Source organism: Balaenoptera acutorostrata, chromosome 1 (assembly GCF_949987535.1).
Source record: "Balaenoptera acutorostrata chromosome 1, mBalAcu1.1, whole genome shotgun sequence".
In the NCBI taxonomy this organism is placed as follows: Eukaryota; Metazoa; Chordata; class Mammalia; order Artiodactyla; family Balaenopteridae; genus Balaenoptera; species Balaenoptera acutorostrata.
The window spans coordinates 109,277,539-109,303,334 of record NC_080064.1 but is presented as its reverse complement, the minus strand read 5'-3'; the positions used below and the strand labels follow the sequence as shown (position 1 = coordinate 109,303,334).

General features: G+C 36.0%; 1 protein-coding gene across 5 annotated transcripts in view; it reads right to left on the bottom strand.

Moving 5' to 3' along the window:
- VPS45 (vacuolar protein sorting 45 homolog) overlaps window positions 1–25,796 on the bottom strand; it is a 68,130-nt gene that overhangs the window by 24,352 nt on the left and 17,982 nt on the right. For 2 of the 5 annotated variants that reach the window (XM_057548128.1, XM_007177961.3), the window contains exons 8-15: window positions 25,450–25,584; window positions 24,897–25,010; window positions 24,314–24,481; window positions 15,954–16,112; window positions 15,638–15,745; window positions 14,706–14,827; window positions 8,993–9,019; window positions 1,221–1,352 (exon numbers count right to left, since the gene is read on the bottom strand). In XM_057548128.1, coding sequence (XP_057404111.1) covers window positions 1,221–1,352; window positions 8,993–9,019; window positions 14,706–14,827; window positions 15,638–15,745; window positions 15,954–16,112; window positions 24,314–24,481; window positions 24,897–25,010; window positions 25,450–25,584 — 965 coding nt within the window. The remainder of the gene's footprint in view (window positions 1–1,220; window positions 1,353–8,992; window positions 9,020–14,705; window positions 14,828–15,637; window positions 15,746–15,953; window positions 16,113–24,313; window positions 24,482–24,896; window positions 25,011–25,449; window positions 25,585–25,796) is intronic. The other 3 variants (XM_057548139.1, XM_007177963.2, XM_057548159.1) reach the window with 2 other exon arrangements.

Sequence of the window (25,796 nt, the reverse complement as noted above, 5' to 3'; positions counted from 1 at the left end):
ATAAATGGCCAGTGAGCTCTGGAAATTGACCAAGAGGTTAACTAATCTGCCTAAATTCACAAAAATAGTAAGAGGGAAATATTCAAATCCAGCCAATCTTACCTTTCAATTAATATTTGTTTAATGAATGAATGATTATATATTTAAGACTATAAGATGTTTTTAGCATAGACTACAAAATGCAGGTTATAAAACAGAATGTACAATGAGGCAAATAATAATACAAAGTGAAAAAGTACACAAACACCTCTAATGCCTCCCTGTGTATCTATGTATACATGGCTCAGCATGGATCTCTCAGGGTCCCAATCATTAAATTCAATTATCATGCCATCGGTCTCTAGTTTCCTCCTCATCCTGTCTTTCCTACTCTTAGTTTCCAAATTAATCTTCCTAAAATACTATGACCTTCTTGTAATTTTACTGCTTAAAACTTTCAATGATTCCTCATTTTCTACACAAGAAAGTAGAAAAAAATTCCTCAGCATGGAATTCAAGACCTTCTACAATTATGGCATTCAATCAACATTTTCACTTATTACACACATTCCAGCTAATTGACTACTCGCTGTTCTTTTTCTATGTATGTTGCCTGTAGCTTTCTGTAACTTGTTCATGTGGCTAAATCTGCCTAAAATGTACTCTCCCTCCATATGTCCATTTTTTATCCAAGGCTCAGGTTATACACTATCTTCTCCATGAAACATTTGCTAGTTTCTCTTAGCCACTCTGAGAATCCATGGCTCTTTTACCTCTCTCTCCAGGCACTTATTTTCTTATTTTTTATGTTCTATCTTTCCTAATAGACAATGACTTACTTGAGGCAGGATCTTTATCTTCTTCATCTTTGTATTCTTCTTACTAAATATTTACTGAATGAATGTACTTAATCAACAAAACAGAAAAACTCACAGAATTCAATAGTATTATGTTTGGGTATCTTTAAAATGCCAGTCTGTTCCTTGAACATAGGAAACAAAACTGTTAACAGTGCAGGTTGGTCATTACTCTCCAGGTCTTTGACCGAATTAAGTGATTTATGAGCTTAATAGAGTATACATCCTTCATCTCACACAAACTCTAAATTATTCTATGAACTGATGCATTTTGGTCTACAGCAGTTTGGTCAGCACTGACCTTACTTTTCCTAGATAAAGGGAATTTAAGCCTTCCTCTCTGGGAAAGGGGAAAGAATTACAGGACTGAATGTTCTCCCTTACCTTTTCGTGTTATGCACAGTGGTTCCCCCCAGGACAATCCTCACTCCAGGAGTGGTACGGTTCAGGTTATAAACTGTTAGAGCCTCTTCATAGGTGGCTCCTCCAATTATAAACACAATGATATCCTGAGGTCTATAATAATGAAGGAAGTTAATATCATAGGATAAGGGGGAAAAAAGGCAAAATTTGCTGTTACTATCATATACAAAGTTTTAATTTCTGAATCTTTCTTTTTTGGTAAAGGAAGCAGAATTAAAGCAGAATAGAATAAAAGGTTTAAAAAAAGTTCTAATTATCTGAAATTGGCAGGAAACAGAGCAGGAAATGCTGAATAGTGATTTGCTTTCTGTTTATGAGCGGATGTCATAATTTCTGTGCTGTGGATTTCAGAATAGCACAATAGTATTTGCTGGAACCAAATGTAGGAATATTCTTTTATATTCAAGAGGCTGAAGAGTACTTCACTGTGATATGGTATCAATATAGCAGTAATTTATGCTTGTACTACACATCTCCTTTCATGTATAAGCCGTTCGTCAAATACTTAGTACAGTGTCATTACAATGGCCTCTGTCCAAGGACCTCAAAGTATTTTGGAAAGTACTGGTATATTTGGATGTCCCCATAACACGGGAACAAGAAACATTTAGTATTTTGAGTGCAAAAAAAGAATGGGATACATAAATTAATGGCGCTTCTAGAAATCCACCTCTTCTTAAAATCTTTGTTCCTCAATCCTTTGATAAACCAAGAAAAAGAAACCATGGAAACAAACAAAAAACCCGTGGGTGTAGTTTTGATATTGGACATGCTGACGCATCAGCTCAGTCACTAGCCTCATTTAGGTTGCACTGTGTAGTTTTACGGTGTTTCAACCTTTATCAAAATAGCTTTATAACAAAAGTGAGTGGTCCTCCTATTAGATCCTTCTGAAGATATGAACAAGAAGGAGATCACATTATTTTCAAAACTGTTTAAGTTTGCCTTGTTTTTCTTTTCTCATGCCACCAAGAGAAGATAAAATTACTTAATCTTAGTAGGCAAATGATTTTGTTAAATCACTTACTGGCCATTATTTAAAATGACATCAAGCAGAAGCAACCATTTTGGAGGTTATAGCACAAAACTAAATAGAAATATCTTTAGTCAAAGGATGTACATGCTTATGTATAAATCATGGAAAAAAAACCAACAACCAACCCTATATTTCCTTTCTGTTTGTCTCTCTGTCTCTTTCTAAAACACCTTGAAGGAATCACTAACTGAGAGAGTATTTGTTCTTGTGGGACTTCATGAAAACAGAATCAGATGTTGTGGCTATTTAAAAATGTTCTGGTGCAGCCACTATGGAAAACAGTATGGAGGTTCCTCAAAAAACTAAAAATAGAGTTGCCATATGGTACAGCAACCCCACTCCTGGGCATATATCCAGACAAAACTATAATTCAAAAAGATACATGCACCCCTATGTTCACAGCAGCATTATTCACAATAGCCAAGACATGGAAACAACCTAAATGTCCACTGACAGATGAATGGATAAAGAAGATGTGGTACATATATACAATGGAATACTATTCAGCCATAAAAATGAATGAACTAATGCCACTTGCAGCAACATGGATGGACCTAGAGATTATCACTTACTAAGTGAATTAAGTCAGAAAGAGAAAGACAAACACCATATGATATCACTTATATGTGGAATTTAAAATATGACACAAATGAACTTATCTATGAAATAGAAACAGACTCACAGACATAGAGAACAGACTTGTGGTTGCCAAGGGGGGGAGGGGGGATGGGGGATGGGGGAGGGATGGACTGGGAAGTTGGGATCAGTAGATGCAAACTATTACATATAGAATGGATAAACAACCAGGTGCACAAGGAACTATGTTCAGTATCCTGTGATAAACTATAATGGAAAAGAATATAAAAAAGAATATGTATTTGTATAACAGAATCACTTTGCTGTACAGCAGAAATTAACACAACATTGAAAATCAACTATACTTCAATAAAAAAGAAAAACTTAAAAAAATAAATATAAAAATGTTCAGATAATCTCTGAATTGCAGAGATACCCAACAAAGGCTCCCAATAATGAAGGGGTGGTTATTTTGCAATTGATTTAGCAGAGTCAATTATGACATTTCTATGTGAACTTGGGACTTAAAATCATGCCTTTGAAATGCTACTTTTTAAGACAATGTGAGCTTCATTCGAACCTACCCACCTGAAACAATGTATTTAGCATCACGATGCTTTAAGTGTTCCATAGTGTTATATATTCTACAATCATTTTTTGCTACTTTAAAATATACTGTTTTGGGGAATTCCCTGGCAGTCTGGTGGGTGGGACTCTGTGCCTCCACTGCAGGGGGCCCTGGTTCCATCCCTGGTCAGGGAACTAAGATCTTGAAAGCTGCGCGGCACGGCCAAAAAAAAAAAAAACTTATAAAGTAAAATATCTGTTTTTGACTAGATAAATGTTTGCACGTGGTATAATATAAAAAAAGGGCATATTGTAAAAAAAAAAAGTAAGTTTCCTTCTCACCTCAGTCCTCTTGCATCCCAGTTTCTCTCTAGAGGCAAACACTATTACTCATCTCTTATGAATATCCTTTCAGAGATACTATCTATGTGTATATACATATATTTACAAATTTACATATTCATATTATAAGATACATGCATATGTATGTATATATTTAATATATATTTTATATACAGTCTATAAACTGCATTTTATATACAGTTGTGTGGACATACTGTGCATTTTAAATTTTGGTAGGTATCTCCAAGGTGTTCTACAGATGTCATTCTACCAGCAATTCAGGAAAGTGCCTATTTTTCCACATCCTGACAGTACTGTGTATTATCAAGACTTCTGGTCCTTTCAAACTAAGTTGATCACTTGCTCCTCCTCAATACTTTCTTTACTTGGTTTCCAGGACATCACATTCTTTTGGTTTTCTTCTTACTTCATTAGTTGACATTTTTCAGTATCTCTTGATGGTCTCATCTCATCTCCCTGATCTCTTTATTTCTTTTCTTTTCTTTTTTTTGGCTGCGTGGGGTCTTAGCTGCAGCACACAGAATCTTTCGTTGTGGCACGCTCGCCCTTTGTTGTGGTGTGCAGGCTTCTCTCTAGTTGCGGCGCACGGGATTCTCTCTAGTTGTGACATGTGGGTTTTCTCTCCCTAGTTGTGGTGCGAGGGCTCCAGAGCGTGGGCTCTGTAGTTTGCGGCACGCGAGCTCAGTAGTTGTGGCACGTGGGCTGAGTTGCCTCGCGGCGTGTGGGATCTTAGTTCCCTGACCAGGGATCAAACCCACATCCACTGCATTGGAAGGCAGATTCTTTACCACTGGACCACCAGGGAAGTCCCTCCCTGAACCTCTTAATGGTAGAGTGTCCAGAATCCATTCACCGATCCTCCTTTCTTCTTGATCTATACTTACTCCCTATATCTGTGTAATGTAGTAGCTACTAGCCACATATGGCTATTTAAATTTAAATTAATTAAAATAAAATAAAAAATTCAGTTCCTCAGTGGAACTAGCCATATTTCAAGTGCTCAATAGTCACATGTAGCTAGTAGCTACCTTATGAGATAGCATGGATATAGTACATTTCCATCATTGTAGAAAGTTCTATTGAACTGCACTTCCCTAGATGATCTCACCTAGTTTTGTGGTTTTTAAATACATTTATCTGCTGATGACTCCCAAATCTCTATCTCCAGCCCAGACTGCTCTCCTAAATGCTAGACTTAAGCATCTGTCTATTCGACATTTCTACTTGGCTGTTTAGTTTATTTCTGAATTCGGCATGTCCAAATCCCTAATCCTCTCCCCCAAGCTTGTTCCACATATAGCTCTCCCCATCTTAGTGGATGGCTAACCTATCTTTTCACTTGCTTAGGACAAAACTTTGGAGCCATCCTAACTTCTCCTTGCTGCAGATATAGTGAGAGGAAGAGAGAGAGAATCTTGAATCTTATAGGCCACGGGGGGATCACCGAAGGGTTTTAACAGGTTACCATGATCAAACTTGCTTTTCTGAAGGATAATTTTGGCAGCTATGTGAGAATGAATTGGGGGTTGCTGGTGGGAAAACCTGGAGAACAAAAGGCTACTGTAAGACTTTTGGGAAGATATGATAAAAGTTGGAACTAAAGAAATACCAGAAGTGGAGGGTAAGGACTGGATATAGAAGACACAAAAAATGTAGACTCTTCATTCAGTAGTTGGTCAATGATTAAATGTGAAGGATGAGGATAAAGGAAGAATCTGTGATAACTTTAAGTATTCTGGTTTTGGTGACTAGGTATAGTGGTTTAAGTGTGAGAACAAAGAAAGCAAGACTGACTGACGTAAAGGAAGACAAAAACATGCTGTTTCTGAGATACCTGTGGAACATCCCAATGGAGATGTCTACCAGACATCTGGACATTGAGACCTGATGATGCCCTGAACACAGGTGGCAGCTGAAGCCGCAGGAATAGATGAGTTCTACCTAGGGGGATCATGTAGAATGAGAAGAGAACCAAAAGACAGAGTTTGGGAGGATTCTTTAACATCTACAGGATAAGCAAGAAGAGTAGCTAGCAAAGGCAATTGAGAAGGAAACTGTCAGAAATGTAGGAGGAGAACCAGAGGGAGAGGCCAAGGGACAAGTGAGTTTGAAGAAGAACAGAATGGTTAAGTGTTAAATGCAGTAGTGAGGTAAATAAGTGAGGATTGAAAGAGACCACTGTGCACATTCCTGCAATGTGATTTTGCAAGAAGAGTTTCAGTGTATTATAGTGGAGCAAGAAGCCAGGGTACATGGATTGAAGAGGTGAGAAGTGAAGATAGCGACTTTATCCAAGAAGCTTGACTGAAGAGAAGACAGGTTAGAGGAGAACCCAGGCTCAAGGGCTTTAAATACTTTACTTAACAGGAGAAACATGAGTATGCGTGTAGTCTGTGGAAACGTAATTAGAGGAAGACAAGCCAAAAATACAGAAGAAGGAAGGAGGGAGAGGGAGAAGAAGGGGGAGAGAAAGAGAGAGAGGAGAGGAAGTGCAAATAATTACAGAAAGTGCAAGTAAATGATGGTAGGAGTCTAAAACGAGTGTTGGCAGAGAGGTTAGTTCTGAATTGGAAAAGAGGATGTATTTCCTTTAGAATGAAGGAAGGAGATTAAGGTAGATATATGTAACTAAGTTTATAAACATGGGGGCTAGACACTGAGGGAGCTAATGTCTGACAGACTCAATTTTTTCCACTGTGAAGTAGGAAACACTGGTGTGGGTTAGGTGACTTAGACATTATGGAAAACATTCTAAACTGATGTAGTGAATGAGACAGAAAGAGAACTACTAAGTTTGACTGAGTATCCCTGAAGGCCCAAGTGAAGTGAGAAACAATGAATTTGTAGTGGCCCTAATCTATAATTTGTATGATTTCCTCTAGTAGCACAGAAAGGAGATATGAGCCTTAAGCCTAAATTATTAATCCAATATTAATCTGGTGCTTTAGGCTGCAGGGAAAGAGGTTCTTTATAAACTTATAGGAAAGCATTACCACTGTTCACGAATGACTAAAATTTTCTATACTATCAAGGTTTTTTCCTTCAAGTATTTGCCTCCAGTTACTGGCCAGCTTTTTCTTGCTGAAAAAGGTCATTTGCTTAGGATGAGCTGTATAACTGTGATAGCAATATTTTTCTACCAAGTATGATAAACTCTCAATTATTTGGGGACTGAATATTCAGGCAAAATACAGGTTCTTGTCTTTTTCTACATCTGATATGTGTTGTTTCAATTCTTACTAATATTTCTACAGAAGGGGAAGGGGAATATGAACATCTAAAACTCAAGTTCAGTTCTTGTCAGCATCTTTAGGGGTGTATTTCATAAGAAAGAGATCAAATAAACTACAATTGGTTGTAATTTTAAAAACTGATATGAGTCCCTGTAACTTTTACCATAGTATTACCCTCAAGAATATACACTAAATTTCTAAGGATATATATTTTTAAATCTTCCCACTATATTGGTTCTAGAGGTACCAATGATCTGAGATAATAATGGCTTCTGAAGTGCAGTCCCAACTGGTTTAATATTCATTAAAGGATGAGTTCTTTGGAAAAAAAAATTCCAGTGTTATAAGAATGTGCCATCAAGGAGACAGAGGACACTCTACCAATAGTTTGGTCTGTGTTGTAACTATCTAGGGTCAGCCTAGGTGCAAAACAGGAGGAAAAAAAAAAGGCTGTTACAGTATTCAGAAACAATAAAATCCTCAAAACTGAAATGAGTTTTTTTGCCAGAAAATGAGTAATTTTTACAGTAACATTCCATAAGCAGTGCTCCTGATGTTGAGGGACAAATCTAGCTTGAGACCCATTATGCAGCTTATCTTGAGTAAATACTCATGAATTACACAGAATACTCCATTAAGAAGAAGGGAAGTAGGTTTCTCCCTTACAGGGGTACAGTGACTGATGAGAAGAATTAGACAGTAACACGTTTGTTTTGAGCTCTTGATCTGGTAAGTCAATTTAAAAAGCAGCTGAGGGACTTCCCTGCTGGTCCAGTGGTAAAGAATCCGCCTTCCAATGCAGGGGACGCGGGTTTGACCCCGGGTCAGGGAACTAAGACCCCACATGCCACAGGGCAACTAAGCCCATGCGCCACAACTACTGAGCTTGCATGCCTCAATGAGAGAGCCCACGTGCCGCAACTAAGACCCAACACAGCCAAAAATAAATAAAATAAAATAAATAATAAATAAATCTTTAAAAAAAAAGAAAAGCAGCTGAGTGGAGTAATAAGGATCACCCTGGAAAATGATGTTGCTTTTCCATAGCTGCCCTCTGCCTATCACCTGCCTCTAGAGTACATATCTTTCTTACGGAAAAGAAAGACAAGAACTGGGAAGGAATAAATTCAAGCAGGTTTCTAACATAGCCAGAGAACACTATCCTTTAGTCTGATAATTTCAGGGTGCCAGAGTATTTCGTATTGATGGAGAGGGAAGAAGATGCCACGGGTGGTAACGGTGGGTGTAGGTTATATCAATGTAAGGACAAAACTTACATGTAGGGATAGGCTCTTAGAGCTTGACTCAGTTGTGTACCTAACAAAGATGACTATGTCACATTTGGTTATGAAAACATTAATAAATGTTTTCCTGAGCCTCCTACTACTTAGTCAGGCTGGCTTAAGCCTTAAGGAGGAACATCGGTGAAAAAAAAATTTAAAAAAACATCCCTGACATTTTTCCTTTTAATTCCTTCCCCTGGTGAATTTTAAAAGTAGATGTTCTGATGAGGCCAACAGTAAAACATACAGCAAATCATTTTTATATGATGGTTGAAGCTAAGTGGAATACACAAGTTCAATTCTTTGTACACATCTTCCTGTGCTCTGTAATTCACCATAGCAACCAAAAGCATTAATTAATGCAGATAGCAAACATTAGAAAACAGCAGTCTGTTCATGCTGTGTGTGTGTGTGTATATATACACACACACACACACACACACACACACACACACACACACACACACACGGACACCTTGAGAACCCAACCAATTTATATCCTATTGTATTAGAAAAATAAAAAATTTTTCACACATAGTGTTTCTGGAAATCATTACTTTAATCGTTAATCATTCAGTTAAGCAGAAAAACAAACTTTTAAGAGGCAGTATTTTATCTACTTTGTGGACTGTTACACTTATGGCTAAAATTCAAATTTTTGAATCTAGTACTTACAGGTAGTAAAGATCATATGAGCATCGACTGTAGGAAAAAAGGCCAATGAGAAAGGACTGCTGCTTTTATAGAAACAAAAACAACAAGATTCTACTAAATTTGTATAAATGTGAAAGAGTACTTCCTTTTTGAATTGACTAATTCTGGAATGCATGACCAGATAGCTCCCTTTTCTCACCAAATGTTTAAGTTGCTTGTTTTTATCAGGGGTAAGAAGCAATTCTGGAGTGAGAAAAAAAAAATCTAGCCTGATAAATAGGATATGTGGGAGTCCCATCTGCCGAGAAAGAGCAAACCCAATTTGTGGGTATAGCTATACTGCCAAACAGGTTAACCACTAACTTAAAGCTAAGGGCTAAAACATTCCTACAACTGTTCCTGGTTTTGCAAAGTTGTGTTCTTGCCAGATCTCCTTTGATATCTTCTAATATGACAATAACAACAAAACCAAGAAGTTCTATCATGATGAGACTTAAGTTAACCATAAAGATGACTAAAATCAATGACTCTTTTAAATGTGATAACCCAGTGTGAAGATGGTGCCTAGAGCCGAGGGTGGGTCTAAGTGAATACAGAGCCAAAATACCGTACAGGAAAACTGCAAAAGTCGAAATTGTCTGGTAACATCAACCAAATTTACTCTCTAGTTTATATTTCCCAACTGTAAATCTTGTCATATCAACTACTACAGATGCCTACATAAGAAATCTGACAATATCTATTGAACATCTATATGTAAAGCACTGTGCTAAATTGTGAAAAACCCAAATATTAATAAAACATAGTTCTTACTTCAAGATTACAATGCTTAATACAATACCTAGTGGGAAGGACAGATATGTATACAACTAACCACTGTCTCAGTATCCAGAGGTAACCATTATTAACAATTTCTTATTTATTATTTCAGAAATATTTACTGTATACATAAACATATACATGCTTGCACATATATATTATATATATGTATAGTCAAGCACAGACATTTATATACACATATGTACACAATCACGTTTATGCTTATATAAAGCTTTTTTTTTTACACAAAAGGAATATTATAGCATCTTAATTTTCTATCTAATATATCTTCGAAAGTTTTGATATTATCCCATGAAGAGTTATGCCATTTCTTAAGAAGAATGCACAGTAATGTATTGTAATCTAGGTAACCAGTTCTCTATTGATAAATATTTAGCTTCTTTCTGTTTTTTTACCATTACAAATAATGTTTTGGTAAATATCCTTGTGTACATGTCTTTGTGTACTTGTGCCAGTATATCTACATGGCAAACTAAGAAGTGAATTGTTTAGTAGGTCTTTTCAAGTCCTCTGTGGTCTTCTTTCTGTTACACAGGGCCAGGAGGTGGCATAGGTATCCCCTGTGCCCCCTACTATAGTTTCATAACCATTTCTCTGCCTTCTTCAAAATTTCCACTATCTTAGAAGCTTATGATAGAGTTGCACTGTTTTCTCCTGACCTCCTTTCCTGGTCACTTTCTTATTCCCTGAAGACTTCAGCTCTGGTTTACTGTCCTCCTTTTCATTCCTGCTCCTTTCAAGATTTTCAGTGACTTTAACACCAATGTGGATTACTCATCTCACATCCTGGTCTCCTCACCCACATTGATTTGTTCTTTCATCCCTCACAGCCACCAACATCCATGATTATAACATAAACTTTTGCATTACAAGTATCCACAATATGAAATCTTGAACTGAAGACCTTTTTCTCTAATAACCACTCCCTCAACTTTTTTTTTAAAATTTATTTGTTTATTTATTTTTATTTATTTATGGCTGTGTTGGGTCTTCGTTTCTGTGCGAGAGCTTTCTCCAGTTGTGGCAAGCGGGGGCCACTCTTCATCGCGGTGCGCGGGCCTCTCACTATCGGGGCCTCTCTTGTTGCGGAGCACAGGCTCCAGACGCGCAGGCTCAGTAATTGCGGCTCACGGGCTCAGTTGCTCCGCGGCATGTGGGATCTTCCCAGACCAGGGCTCGAACCCGTGTCCCCTGCATTGGCAGACAGATTCTCAACCACTGAGCCACCAGGGAAGCCCCACACTCCCTCAACTTTTAATTCACTTATGCTAATGCCTCTAGTGTAATATTTCTCTGACTTCATCAATACCTCCAATTCATTCAACAATATTTTTTTCACTATCCAATACCCTCCTTCTTTTTTTGTTTCCTAAAATCCTGGTTGGACCCAGCTATCAGCCTTCTCCTCATTTAATCTAGTGCAGCTAAAAGTTGCTAGAGAAAACCACACAACTAGGCTCATGGGCTGTATTTTAAATTAATGACCACAGAACTCCAGTGGGCACTCAGTCGTGCCTAGAAGTCCTACTACATTTCCCTAGTAAATCTGATTACAAGCCTACAAGATAACAATTTCACAGTGTTTTCTTTTTTTATCCTGTACTTTAGCTGATAACTTGACATCATATTTTACTGAGAAAATAGAAGTAATCAAACAAGATGGCCCCCATGTTCTCAACATCAAAGCTGTTACAGTGGGGACTTCCCTGGTGGCGCAGTGGTTAAGCATCCGCCTGCCAATGCAGGGGACATGGGTTCGAACCCTGGTCCAGGAAGATCCCACATGCTGTGGAGCAACTAAGCCCGTGTGCCACAACTACCAAGCCTGTGCTCTAGAGCCCGTGAGCCACAACTACTGAGCCCATATGCCACAACTACTGAAGCCCGTATGCCTAGAGCCTGTGCTCTGCAACAAGAGAAGCCATCGCAATTGAGAAGCCCGTGCACCGCAACAAAGAGTAGCCCCTGCTCGCTGCAACTAGAGAAAGCCCACACGCAGCAGTGAAGACCCAATGCAGCCAAAAATAAATAAATTTAAAAAAAAAAAAGCTGTTACAGTGAAAGAAGTACCTCTGCTCCTATCAAAATCTTCTCTGCTTGTGTTCTAGATCTCATAAAGACTTCACTTCTGCAACTCTTGCCCTTTCTCTTCTGCATTACCTATTCCTCCTTCTTTAGGATAATTCTCATCAGGTTATAAGTATGCTCTAGAATCTCTCATTCCCCTGAGCCTACAATCTCTTCTAGCTACAATCCCATTCTCTGACCCCTTCAAGCAAAACTTCTTAAAAAGTGTTACATACTGTTTGTTATCTCCATTTTGTCTTATCTCTTGTAACCCTCTCTAATTTGGCTTCCAAACTCATTGAACCTGGGGAACAGTCTGATGGATTTTTCACTGTCCTCACCCTTTTTATGTCTCAGAAGACTGGTCTCAGGTAACCACTCACTTCTTGATATTTATGACACCAAGTTTTTCTGGTTTTCCTCCTATCTTTCTGTCTCTTCTTCAGTCTCCATTGCTGACTCCAATCCTCTATTCAGTGCTTAGTCCTGCGTCCTCTTCTTTTCCCCTAAGTGATCAAGTCTAGTCCCATGGCTTTAAATCACCAAAATCTTGTTGACTCCCAATTTAGCATCGAACATTTCCATTTGATTATCTACCAGGCATCTGCAATTTAACAACAAAACTCTTGATTTCCCCCCAAAACCTGAGAGTTATTCTTGGTTTCTCTCTTACCCTTGTCCCATTACTCTACTCCATTAAATAAGTCTATTGATTCTAACCTTCTCTCCTAGGTTCCTTATCCAAAGCACTTTCATTTCTTACCTGGACTACTGCAGCCACCTCCTAAGTAGTCTTTCTGCTTCTAACTTTGTCTTCAATAATCCATTCTCCCCACAAGGTGATCTCTTAATACATAATTCAGTTTATGTCACTTGAATGCTTAAAGCTCTTCAGTGGGTTCCTATGACACTTAAAAATTTAAAAAACCTCTTTACCAGAGTCTATAAGACCCTATGTGATCCAGCCCTACTTATCTTCTCAACTTCTTATTTCCTTACTTGTTATGCTCCAACCACACTGGACTTCTTTCTGTTCCACGAACTTGCCAAGTTCTCTTTCTTCAAGGACTTTGTTCTGGTGTTCCCTCTACTTGTGATGCTTTTCCTCCTAATCATTATGAGATTGGTTCTTTCTTGTAATTCAAAGCTCATCTTAAGTATCACTTCTTCAGAGAGGTTCTCTCCATCTAAAGTAGCCCTCCCCACCTCTACAAAGTTCCTTTGTAGCTTATTACCCTATTTATTTCCTCAATAGCACTTATCTCATTCAAATTATATTCTTTATTTGTTTACTAGTTTACTGTCTGTCTCCTTCATGTAAGTTCCTTGAGGGCAGGTACCTTGTCTTTCCTGTCACTTCTATTTCCCCAGCAGTTCTTGACATATTGAAGGCATTCAAATATTTGTTATATAAAAGGATGAAGTAACTGAATTATTAACTATATATATATTTAGGTAATAGTGACAAATGCCAACAGATGCTGACAACTGATAAATGTGCGTTTCGTTGGAAGAGCCTCATTTTGAACTTTGTTTGGAAACGAATTCCCCAAATTAGAAAGGTTTGCTGTCATGAACTAATCATCCACAATATTCTTCTGGTGGTCTATTATGTCCCTTTAGCAATAAGTGGCTAATTTCTTATTCAATGATTCTTAGATGAAATTCATAAGAAAATTAATATTTTTACTTTTATCATGTTAATTAGAAGGCTATTTAACAGAGTTATACTGTTTTTCAAAAAGCCTCTCAGGTAGGTGAATAGCTTTGGGCTGGTTTTCATTCTTGCCACTTAGCTGACATTTCTAAATTTTGATGCCAAATGAGTATACTCTCTGAATTTAACCCCAGATGTTCTGCTTCTCAACCTTGGATTTTTAAAAAGATTTCTTTCTTTTTTTTTTTTTCTTTCTGTTCTGTTACCAAATTACAGTTGTTTTTTTTTTTTTAAGGAAAAAAGTGAAAAAATATATTTTATCATACAAGAGTTATTTATGTACCTCAAAATATTTTTCTCCTTTCAGAAATTCATTACATTTATAAAACACTATTCTTCCAAGGCCTTAGATTATGATTAGCTGAAATAATATAAGAATTATACCAACAGTAACAATTCTCACATCAATCTATACAATAGGATTCAGCTACATATATTAGGCTCTTTATAATATGTGGTCCCAATAAAAAATACACAAGAATATAATTTATAACTAGGTAGAATTTGTGTATATTTAAAATTTCAGGTTGGCCTATGTAAGTTGTTCTGGACAACTTTTGTTTTTATTAAAACTAACAAACCACTGGATTAAAATGACAATTAATTGCTTCCTTCAGTTAATACTCAAAAAGAAAGCCATCCTTTTCTCCTGTGTGACAAAAGGCCTTTGTCAATTAGGTCTCAGTTTACATACCGGCCACATTTGGCAAAGTCCAGTCCTCACCAAAAATAGTAACAACCTGCTCTGGATGGCAATCAAGCAGCAAATCTATTTTCGGCCTTAATGTTTGAAACTCCAAATGCTAGATGCCATGGAACTGAACCTTAAATGGCATAAGTAAACTGGTCTGATACTAAAGGACAGGGCACAGTATTTGGGGCTCTCCAAAATATCTGTTTCTTTATTCCAAAAGAAATAATGTTTCAGGCTTAGTAGGGGAATTTAAATCTAACTTTGACACATGTAAAACCAAAAGAATCTTAGAACTGAAACAACTGGGGAAGGAAGATTAGAATGATATAACCTTTGTTGTAGTCTCTTACATTACCCTAAATTTCCTATTTTCTTAGTGTCTCTGGTTTTTATTATTAATATCTTTGTTATCTTACCTGTCTCTGAGTGTGCTGGGGCCTAGATAAGGATACAGGTTTTCCTTGAGCTTTCCTTTGATGAGATGGTCCAGGGTCTCATATAAGAAAGGCTGATGCTGAGTATATACATTTTCTACTCCCTAAGACAGGGGGAAATGGTTCTTATGTCATTTTTTTTGGAACTTGCAATATAACAGTTAATGATACTCATATCAGAAAATGACATGCACTCAATAGAGATTTCATGGGACAAGAGTCAAGCAGGAATTTTAGGAGAATTTTATAGTTAATTATTTTCATCAATTAGAAATGTTCTAATCTTATGAAAAAACTCTGTAATTTAAGGTTAGCTATTATAAAGGAATTTTTTAAATGCAGTTGCTTAACTCCTTTATTATCTCTTCACTGACACCCTTCCTTTTGTGGAAATATTATATGATATGTAGAGCAAATAAAAGAAAAGGACTATGTAGCAAAGGAGACTAGAAACACTCAGGAAAATGGAAAAATTTCAGGAAACATAAGAAAGGCTAGCAGATTAAAACTAGTTTTTGACCATTTTAAGAAAATAGGTTAGTATTTTTAAAAGATCTACAATTGTTTGCTTCATCTTTAATTTCCGTCAAAAAAAAAAAACAACTGAACAAATCTTAAACAAATGGAGTAAAATAGCTATGACTAACAGAACTGTCTGCCTTTTTACTCTTGGGTATTTCCTGGAAATATCTCATTATTCCCTTCTCAGCTATTTGGGCCAATGATGATACGGTTCCAATACAGAAAGTATTTAAACAAAAAGCTTTCAAGAGGATGTCTGCTTTAATTTCCTTTAACTGACATAGTACTAGATCAGCAGCAATCCTGAAGTTACTTTGAAGATCATATTCATTCACTCTCAGCTTCAGGGACTTCAACTGTTTCTCATTTAGGAAAGCACAGAGATATCATACCTTCAATCCTTTGAGGAACTGTTTGGTAATAGCCACAGCATCTTTGGGGCTGAAGAGGTCACTTCCTCTGACCCGTTTACCACCATATTCAACAACTGTAGACACAAGCTTTTTTAAAAAAAAAAAAAATAGAGAAACAACCTCTTATTGCTTGTGGAACAGGAAGAAAATAACTTTATTAAGGAAATGAAAACATGAGAGGACAGAATTATACATTCCTGTGAAAAAAAACAGTATGACATCATTTGTCAGAGTTCAGGCTATAATACTAGAGTTTGGTTCCTGTTTGGTGGGATTAATATATAAATCTGGTTACCTTTCGATACTTCTCAGAAACACCTTTATTCCTAAGGTCCATCATTAATCCTGGTAGGCTATTGCTGCTGTGTCGCTCATAATGTAGCGCATAAAGCATCACCAGGCGCGCAGCATCAAACTCTGTCACTTTGGGGTTCTGCAGGAGCCTCTTTACATTCTGAAAAAAGAGAGAACTAATATTTATCCTCCCTTCACTTGGGTGATGTATAATATCTTAGTTCTAATAATTATTGAATGGTAGTGATACATCTGACTAAAATACATATGACTAAGATCACTACTATGGCAATGTACAAGTCATAGGTTTAGCGACTGTTTCAACTACAGAAAATTAAATGCCTTTTGCCTAAGATAAGAATTAAATAAGGACATAAATTCTCATTGTAATTGCTTTAAGACAAATATGAATTTAACTATGGTTATTTCCCCTTTTCTTTCCTTTGATTGAGATGGTCCAGGGTCTCATGTAGGAAAGGTTGAAATTTCCTCACTGAAATAAGGAACACATACTATTTCCACCACTATTTCTACCACTTCAATCAATACAGCACAGAAGAGAACTGACCAGTTGACTTGTAAGACTCTACTGCCTTTTTTAGTGTCAGTGACCAACCAGTGAAATGGAGACAATTTGGTAGAATTTTACATAGGAGGACTGGGCTTAATCTCCAAGAAGCATCATATATAACAATATGTCTCAACATGGCTGACAGAGATATGAATATGTAACAGCATATAATCTCTAAACTGAATACGTAAGATCTTAAGAGGGCAGGTACTGACAGCAAAGGAAGCTGAACAAAATCATGTTTAGGTTGTATCAGTCCTCACATTAAGGGACTTCCCTATACTATAGATTTATATTTATTATGCAGCAGAACAAACTAATTAGAGCCAACAAATACTTTTTTGATCGCTCTCTAAGCAAAAGGCACTATGCCAGGCACTGGAGGGGATACAGAGATGAGCTGGAGACAGTTTCTGTCCTCAGTGAGTTCACAGACAATGGGGTAAAGGGGGATAAAACAAGTATGTTCCATTCTGCTATAAAGTATGTTTCTTAATGCACTTAGCTCTATGAGATTGGTAACTATGGGAATAACACAGAAGGCATATTGGTTTACATGTAAATTTTTCAGCAAGTTAATATTTAGAAAAGATCAGGCACAAGTTTCCTCTTTAAAGAGGAAGCTTTACCAATATGTTAAGGAAAAAAGATGAAAATCCTACAGAAGTGTTTTTTTTAGAAGTAACTGGTTTTGTAGCTTTAAGAACTGCTGTGCTTTCCACAATGTTAAGCTATGTGGGGAAAGGGCAAGTGCAAATGAAAAGGATGCAAAGATATTTCTGTGTTAAAAAGCAAAACAAAACAACAACCCCAAACTGACTGATATCCCCATATTGTATTTTTAATTTTGATGACACAAGTCTCTATGAGAAGCAAATATTTTTGAGACCTTATATGTCGAAGAATAAAACATGAGCCCCAGGAGTAACCACAAAGGATGGTCTGAGTGCATTTCTAGGTGCAAATGCCAGCGAAATTTAACTGTGCTAGCATTTTAATTAGGATTATTATTTTATCAGGGCTCTGATTACAAAGTTATATAGATTTTTCTTTCTCTTTCTTAGTTCTATAAATTTTAAGTGATCTGCTTATAATCCTATTTTCCCATAACCTTTGTTTATTTTTAGTGCATGATTTTGCAGAATGTGAGGTTTTTTCAGGAACACATATGTGGTATTATAACAGAAACATATGCATGCAAAAACCAAAAACTGAAAATCAGTGCAATGGGGGACAGGGGACACAAAGTGAAGAGAAGTTCATCTGGTTACTGAGGGATCAATTATAAAAGGTCTTAAAAACTAAATTTTGGAATTAGTGTGAGAGACTGAAAGAGATGCTATTAATAGGAATATGGAAATCAGAGAAAGAAATGAGCTGGGTTGAAAGACTAGTAAGAGCCTTGGAGGGCACTGGATTCTGAGGACATAACAACTAACATCTGTATAGTACTCTGCAACTTACAAGATGCATTTACATACATTGTCCTTTTAGTACTTCACAACAACCAGGTCTAATGACTAAGAACTCTTTTTTTCACACTAAAGAGGGACTATGATGAAATGGGCAACCTCCCAGGTAGCTTTCAAGTAGAAAGTTCTCTGGGTAGGATTCTTATTGTTGCTTTTCAGGTGAACATTTCACTACCATCGTCCTTACAGGATCAAAAAGGAATAAATTTCTCTTCTACAGATTTAAACCCTGCAGTCATAAAATTTTCCTTACCTCTTTTTCCTTTTGTGGTAACGTTTCCACACAGCAGTGACTAAATACAGACTATTTAGAATATTTGTTTAAATGTTCCACTAATTTCTACTATAATATGGAGAAAGTTCAGGATACAAATTAATTATCAAGTAAAAATACACAATTTCATATGTATCTCAGTCAACCTGGCATAAGTTTAAAACATCCATCTGGGATCTCTGTTGTCGCTTTTCTTACAGGCACAATGTTTCATTTTCTGCCCTTGCAGTCACTCTCTTTTTACCTTAAATCTACTCAACTTCTGACTGACCTGTCCCTGTACTTCTAAGCAAATCTGAGATACTCAAGTTAACTGTAAACCCACAAAAACTGGTATGGGGACAAAGACTATTTGCAGCAATCAGTTTATACCCTTCCTATTTGCTCCTTTCTAATTACCTTTCCTTGAATCTTGACTCTTGGCTCTGTTTCCCATTTAAAAAATCCACTTCTAATCCTTGAGATTTGGTACTGGTATTTAGAGTCCCCGGCTTGACTCTTAGCTCTCCCTCAATGGGAGGCCTTCTGACCCGATAGCCCAGATCTGGTCCAAGACTACGCTGAGTAGAGTACTTTACTTACTTTTGAGCTCTTAGGACCCAACCCATGGCTCAGGTCAGTGTTCCAGTTAGACTTATCTATTCCCTCATGAAAAGAAACCTGTAGATACAAGCTGAATTCTTTCTTCTTTTTCAGCTATATAAGTACTTGAAGAAGCAGGGCCTTTTTGTCTGCCTGGATCCCACGTTATCCTTTGACTTAATTTTGAACTATTTCCCTCATGGCTACTTGACTCATCAACTTGACTGACAGTGACATACATTATATTGAGATTCCAGGGTACTAACCAGAGAAGAGGAGAAAAAGAATCTGAGAGACTTTAATTACATAGGAGGTATGTGTTACACAGTGGTATTTATATGTTGGAAATATGACTGAATTATAAAATGAACTTTTTGGTATCTCTTTTCTCATTAAATTTCCTGTAAACCTTGAGATAATCAAGGGAGAAAAGTATACTGTTACATAATAACAACGGCTGAATAAAGAGTGAAACAGAAAACTATTGTCCACTTATGAAGATGAGATTCAAAAATCTTCCATTGAATTCTAACATTAGTGTAGGCCCAATGAAGGAATAGGAAAAGAAATGCAAAAACACTATCTTTGAAGGTCAAGTTTCAAAAGGGAGCTAATGTTCATTCAAAAGACATTGATTACAAAACAATTCTTTTCTTCTGATATTTAGAGATTCTTCCATTATTTTGGCCTGACTACTTTTATACTTTTCTGTTTTCTTCTACCAAAACTATGATATAGCAGTACAAGAAAAAACTTTTGTAACGACATACCTATACTTTAAACCATTGTACAAATTACAGTTGAAGTCTGCAATTAAAGATAGTCCCCATTTTTTTTTTGCTTTAATTTAACCTAAAGAATAGGATCTGTACCTTGTTATCAACTATCACAGTAATGTAGTAAAACACTCAATGAATAGCATTATAAGCCAAAAGATTAGAACAGCAAGATGAAATTGGTGGACGTCTTCAACATGCTGGTATGATTAAATAATGAGTCTAATCTAACAGTTTGAGAGAACAGTGTTATGGGACTATAAAGAGCTTATCTAGGAAAAATGATAGAAAGTAGGCAGGACCCAATTCCACTAACTGGTAAATACATGAGTCAGTATTCTTTTACTTAATGACTAGTCAGATTTAGCTTTGGTGTAGGTCTTCTGCTGGTCAACACTGTTTCTGAAATACTTAGTCAAATGATAGTTTAGAGAGAAAAGGAAAAGTAAAATCGTCAGCTCAATGTGTCCAAAACAATTTTCTTACAATTTTAACGAGAAGCAAAAAAACCCTTCTAAAATCAGGGAGAGTTCCAAGATCATGAGTGAATTAAAGAACATGTCCTAGATGCCATAAAGAAAAGAGAATGTACCATCAAACAATAATACTGAAAATAGTGATAGTTAATATTCATTGAATGTTATAAGTACCAGGTACCATATTAAGTGCTTTACATGTATTAGCTCATTACACCCTCACAAAAATTTTTGAAGTAAGTACTGATATTTCCCCCCATTTTACAGACAAAGAGACTAAGACTTGGAGTGGTTAAGAATCATTTTCAAACCCAAGCCATCAAAGATTCAAGCTCTTAGCCACTATTCTATACTGCTTCAAACAGAACTCTTTATCTTTATTTCTCTAATGAATATTTATTGTCCTTACTACGTGTTATTAATGGGATGATTTGAGATCTTTTACCCAAGGTCAGGAAAGAAGGATATAAAAAGACTAGATCTTCCTTCCAAATGAAAAGCTGTAATATGACAACAAAAGGGGGAGAAATTATTTACTTTCTGAAGATTTTTCTCTTTATGGTATGAAAAAAAATCTTCCTTACTAATCAAATGAGTCTTTTCCAAGGCTATGCATATGTCCCAATGATAGTACATTGCAGTTTGGTTCTAGTGAAATTCTTCTGAATCAAATTTTTTTTACCCTGTAGGATAACTGGTTAGAAGTGGCAGCAATTTATAGGTTAATTTTTAGCAATGTATGAGCTTTTTTTTGCCTCACCATGATACAGTTACTATTCAATAAAGCAAACCTCATCTTTACTCAAAAGTCAATTCATTGCTTATTATCACCTAAGGTCAAGCCAAGGAATGCTGTAACCCATCTAGGGGTCAGGCCCCTGGCATCTACTCATTATTAAACAAAAGTTCTCTTTATTGACTATTTAAATCATGTTGTCAAAGAAATCCTTTATGATGGGGAAGTCCAAATCAACTGCTCACTGTAAAACCCTAATACCCTGGGCAAGAAAACCTTCAAAAGATAATTTTTAAAAATATAAAGTGGATCACAAATGGAATTCATATTTTAAAGTATCTGTTCTTCTTTTAAAATGAACAAAAAATAAGATTTCAGGCAAGAAATTACAGTAGCCTTTTCTAACTGCTTTCCATATGGTGAGATACAGATAAAGATACTAAAATTGGCTAGTGATTAAGTTTGGTTCTATTGTTTTAAAGGGAAAAATAAAATGATAAAGAAACATAAGGAAATTTAAATTTAGTTACAGGACACAATTCTATTTTTATTTAATAAGAGAAAAAAATTCATTTTATTGAGAAAAATAAAAAGTTTTCACAGGAATACTTCTATTAGGCCCACAAACCAACTATAAACTGTTATTAATAGTGCTGTTTAAAGTAAGTTGGCCAAGTTAAATAGATTGTGATGTATCTTTACAAAGAAATACTATTTAGTGATTTAATAGAATGAGTGTTTAGGTTCTGGTCTGGAACAATCTCTGAGATACACAGTTAAGTGAAAAGCAAAATGCAGAGCTATGTGTACAGTACGGTATCATCTGAATTTTAAAAAGAGAGAGAAAGAAATATACACACTCATAGAGGCTTGCACACACACAGAATAACTGTAAGGATGCAAGTGAAACTAACAGACTCAGTTTTTACTATGTATCTCTTTCATCACGTACTTATATTATCTATTTAAGAATTAGAATTTATGATAAACCATAATGGTTTATCATAACAATGATATAAATAATATAAAACAATGCTGATATATGTATAACTGAATCACTTTGCTGTACAGCAGAAATTAATACAACAGTGTAAATCAACTATACTTCAATAAAAAAATAGATTAAAAAAAATTAGCATTTAATACAACTAAAAATATAAAGTCAGCCTAAAAGTTCTTTGTGAAGATTTAAGAACACAGAGATAAAATTAAGTGTTGACAGAAATACTTTTCATAAATATAAAGCAAATAGCATCTTTATGATTTTCAAAATGATGGTGTTTTCAGAGGAACTCTTGATAAACATTTTTAAAAATTAAAAACCAACAACTATCAACATAAATCACAGTGAAGACTTTGGTATAACTAGAGCAACCACAGGTGGGTGAATTTCTTTCTTTTGATTGTACCATATCTTTAAAAAATTATGCTTAGAGGAAGGAAACTAACCTTTACAAAGTACCTACCATATGGGAAGCATTTTATATCTCATTAAATCCTGATAACGACCTAAAAGTTTGAAATCATTATCCCTGAGGCTTGGGCAAAATAAGTAATTTTCCCAGCGAAACTTTGATACCTAAATCTATAGGACATAAGCCAGGACAGTCTGGCTCCAAAGCCTGTGTTGTTTCCATTATACCATGCTGGCTTTATTTTATAAAGCAGAATTGCAGCAGGGAAAGAAACAGACTAAGGTTTAGAATATAGGGTCCTATTAATAAGGAAATGTGCTTCTTATAATAAGTGGCTTAGAAACAGCTATTTCCCAAAGGACTCTCATTCCTAAATTACTTACTGTCAGTGATACCACATTTTGCCACTTCTCAGGAATTTTGGAATTATCTCTGATTTGTTCTGTCTTGTTATCCTTATATCTAATCTGTCGCTAAATAGTTATTTTCTCCCTTTGAAATGTCTTTCATATTTGCCCTTCTGTACATTTTTACTACTATCACTATGAGTCTTCTAGCCTCTCTGACTTCAAATTTTTTCATCTCCAAAGCATCCTTACTAGATTAAATTTCCTAAAATACTGCTTTCATCATATCAACTTCTACGTAAGACTCTACACTGGATCTCTTTGCCTATCTCAGCAAGTACAAATCCCCCTTACAAGCATCTTCATAAACTAGTTCCTGTTTACCAATTCAATTTTATCTCCTATGTCTCTTGCACACCCACACCCACTCTCAACAGGTCATGCTGTTTATTATTTTCTGCATAGCTCTGCATCTTTTCTTTGCTGAAATCCTCCTCCAGATTCTATTCATTATTTATGGTCCATCTTAATATAACCTTCTCTAAGAAACTGTCCCTAATAACCTCAAATCTTATTATAGTCAGTACCACAATTTTGACTTAATTAAATATTAACGTGAAACACTGCCTAATTGTTACTCATGCTTTAGTTTTGTCTCTTCAACTTATACTGTAAATTTCATGAGGCTAGGGTTTGATTATGTCACTTTTTTCTAAAATCCTCTGATAGCTCTCATCATTTTAAGATTAAAGCCCAACCTCCTTTCAATGGCCATAACCAGGCCTCAATCTGTCCTTCTGGCTTATCTAAGACCACTCCTCATCTTATATCCAGCACTGGCTACATTGAATTAGTCTGTGTTCACTTAAAAAAAAATTTTTTTTTTTTTTTCACATCTCCATGCCTGCATTCCCTCTGCTGAGAATTTCCTTCCTTTTCTCTGGTTGGTGCACTTCTACTTATTTACTTGTCCGGAACCAAACCTAATATCATCGTCTCTAAGAAGCTCTAAGAAGACTCATCCTTAGGGAAAACAGTTGTCCTTCCTCTGTATTTCCATATCCCTTTGTAATACCTCTAGTATAGCACTTATTGCATATATTATAATTCCTGGTTTAAATTTCTTTCTCCCCTACTAAAATGTGAACTTTTTGAGGAAAAGGATGGTATCTTATTCATTTTTGTACCACTAGATCCTCACAGCACCATGAACATGGAGCAGGCATTCTCATGTTTGTGGAATAAACAGCAGATGTTCAATAATAAAAACCTAGATAATGCATTTTAATATATTATATCTTTAAAATCTTCCTAACAACCCTGTGAGATAAATATCATTATACTTATTTAACAAATGAGGAAAATGGCTCAGAGATTAAGCCAACAGCTCCAGGTCACAAAGCCAGCAGTGGCAAATCAAACACTGAAATTCAGATCTTCTGATTTTAGTCTAGCATTCTTTCTAGTTGACTAGGCTGCCCTCCTAAACAATTAATTGCCTGAACCCTTTGAGATTGCACATTTTTCTTCTACTATCCCTCTTATCATACATCTATCTTAAATAATACTAATTTGTGTTCTTGTCTCAACTCCCTGTTACACTGTAAATTCCATGTTGGTTAAGAAGGATTACTTGCCTTTGTATCTCTTGCTCTGCCTGGCACAGTGCCTTACACATAGTAGGTGCTCATCAAATTGGATTGAATAGATACCTGGAGAGCACTAGAATGGTCATTTTGACAGGCCAGTTCTTGCTCAACCTCCGAAACCTCCAGCAGATTCCGCTCACTGACCAACCGAGACAGCTCTCCAACCACTGTCACGTGCTTTGATACAGTTCCAGACATCTTCTTGAATTGTGGGTAATTCTCAACAAAGGCCTGCCATGGGAAAAACATCAATTGGGGGTTCTGTTATTTCTTGATGAGGATAGGCATGTATGAAGAAGGAAAAAAAAAAAAAAAAAGGCAGAGATTATTCTTCTGCCCAGACTAAGGCATCTAATACTTTCAGTCACATGGCATTTTGTTATGCTTAAGAAGAGAAGAACGAGTATATGTCAGTAGACTGAGTCTTTAAATAGTCCAAATATGACTGATGAATGGAAAGAAGTACATGGCTTATTATGAAGTTTTCACTATATTTTTTCCTAAAGAGAAGTATTACAGAAAATAATCTCAAACCAAACAAAAGGAATCAAGGCAGAAATCAGACCAAGAATATTCCAGAAATGCTGCTTACATGAATAGTTCCAAAGTCTTGCATGTTAATCATCCATGTACATGTTCAATTTACCTTCATGTCTGCTATTGATTCTAGTTTTTGCTGTTCTTTTGGTTTCTTCTTCTGAAAGTCTTCCATGAGATTCTTTATGTTGCTACCAATCTCAGCAAAGTTCAGGTACATATTCTATGAAAAAGGAAGTTGGAAACACAGTTCTATCAACAAGTCTGACTTTCAGACAATTTAAAAGAAGTGAAAAAGAACACTGAATACAGTTAGAACTGAAGGGCAAGAAAATTTCATTATCATTACCAAATCTGGATATTGGCCAGGACACTGGTGATGAATACCATTACCATTTTCACAAAGGGCTAAGGACAGGAGGGAAGTAAATAAATTGGGTTCTAATTTTAAAAGTACAAAACTAAGTATGTGATTACTGTGAAAAAATACTGTTAAAGGGTCAGAAAAAAGTCTGCCTTCCCTTGAGATGCAGTTTATCTACAGGATGCCTCTATCATCCTTCTACATGAAATCCCAAACCTGCTCTCATTCTAACAAATCAATATTAACCTTCTTACATAAAAACAACTAAAAAAATTTAAAAGAATTTTAAACCACTTACGTTAGCGTAGAATTCATCATTTTCAGCAGATAGGACCACCTCTCTCAAGTCTTTACTGATCCCTGGCACTCTGGAAAGATCAATCCGATTGTTGTTTATGCCCAGTAGTTCATGGACCATGGCCTGATATGTCCACTAAATAAAGAATTATGACAAAAAAAGAAATTGGTAACTGACAAAACATGGAAATAGTAAACGTTCAGGAAAACAAATAAAAACTGATAACATTCTTAGTAACTAGTCTTGTTTACATGGAGGTTCTCTATTTAGCTCAAATTTTATTAATATTTTGTGCTATACTAAGCATTAAGATTGTCATTTTAATTGGTTAAACATCTGAAAGTCAA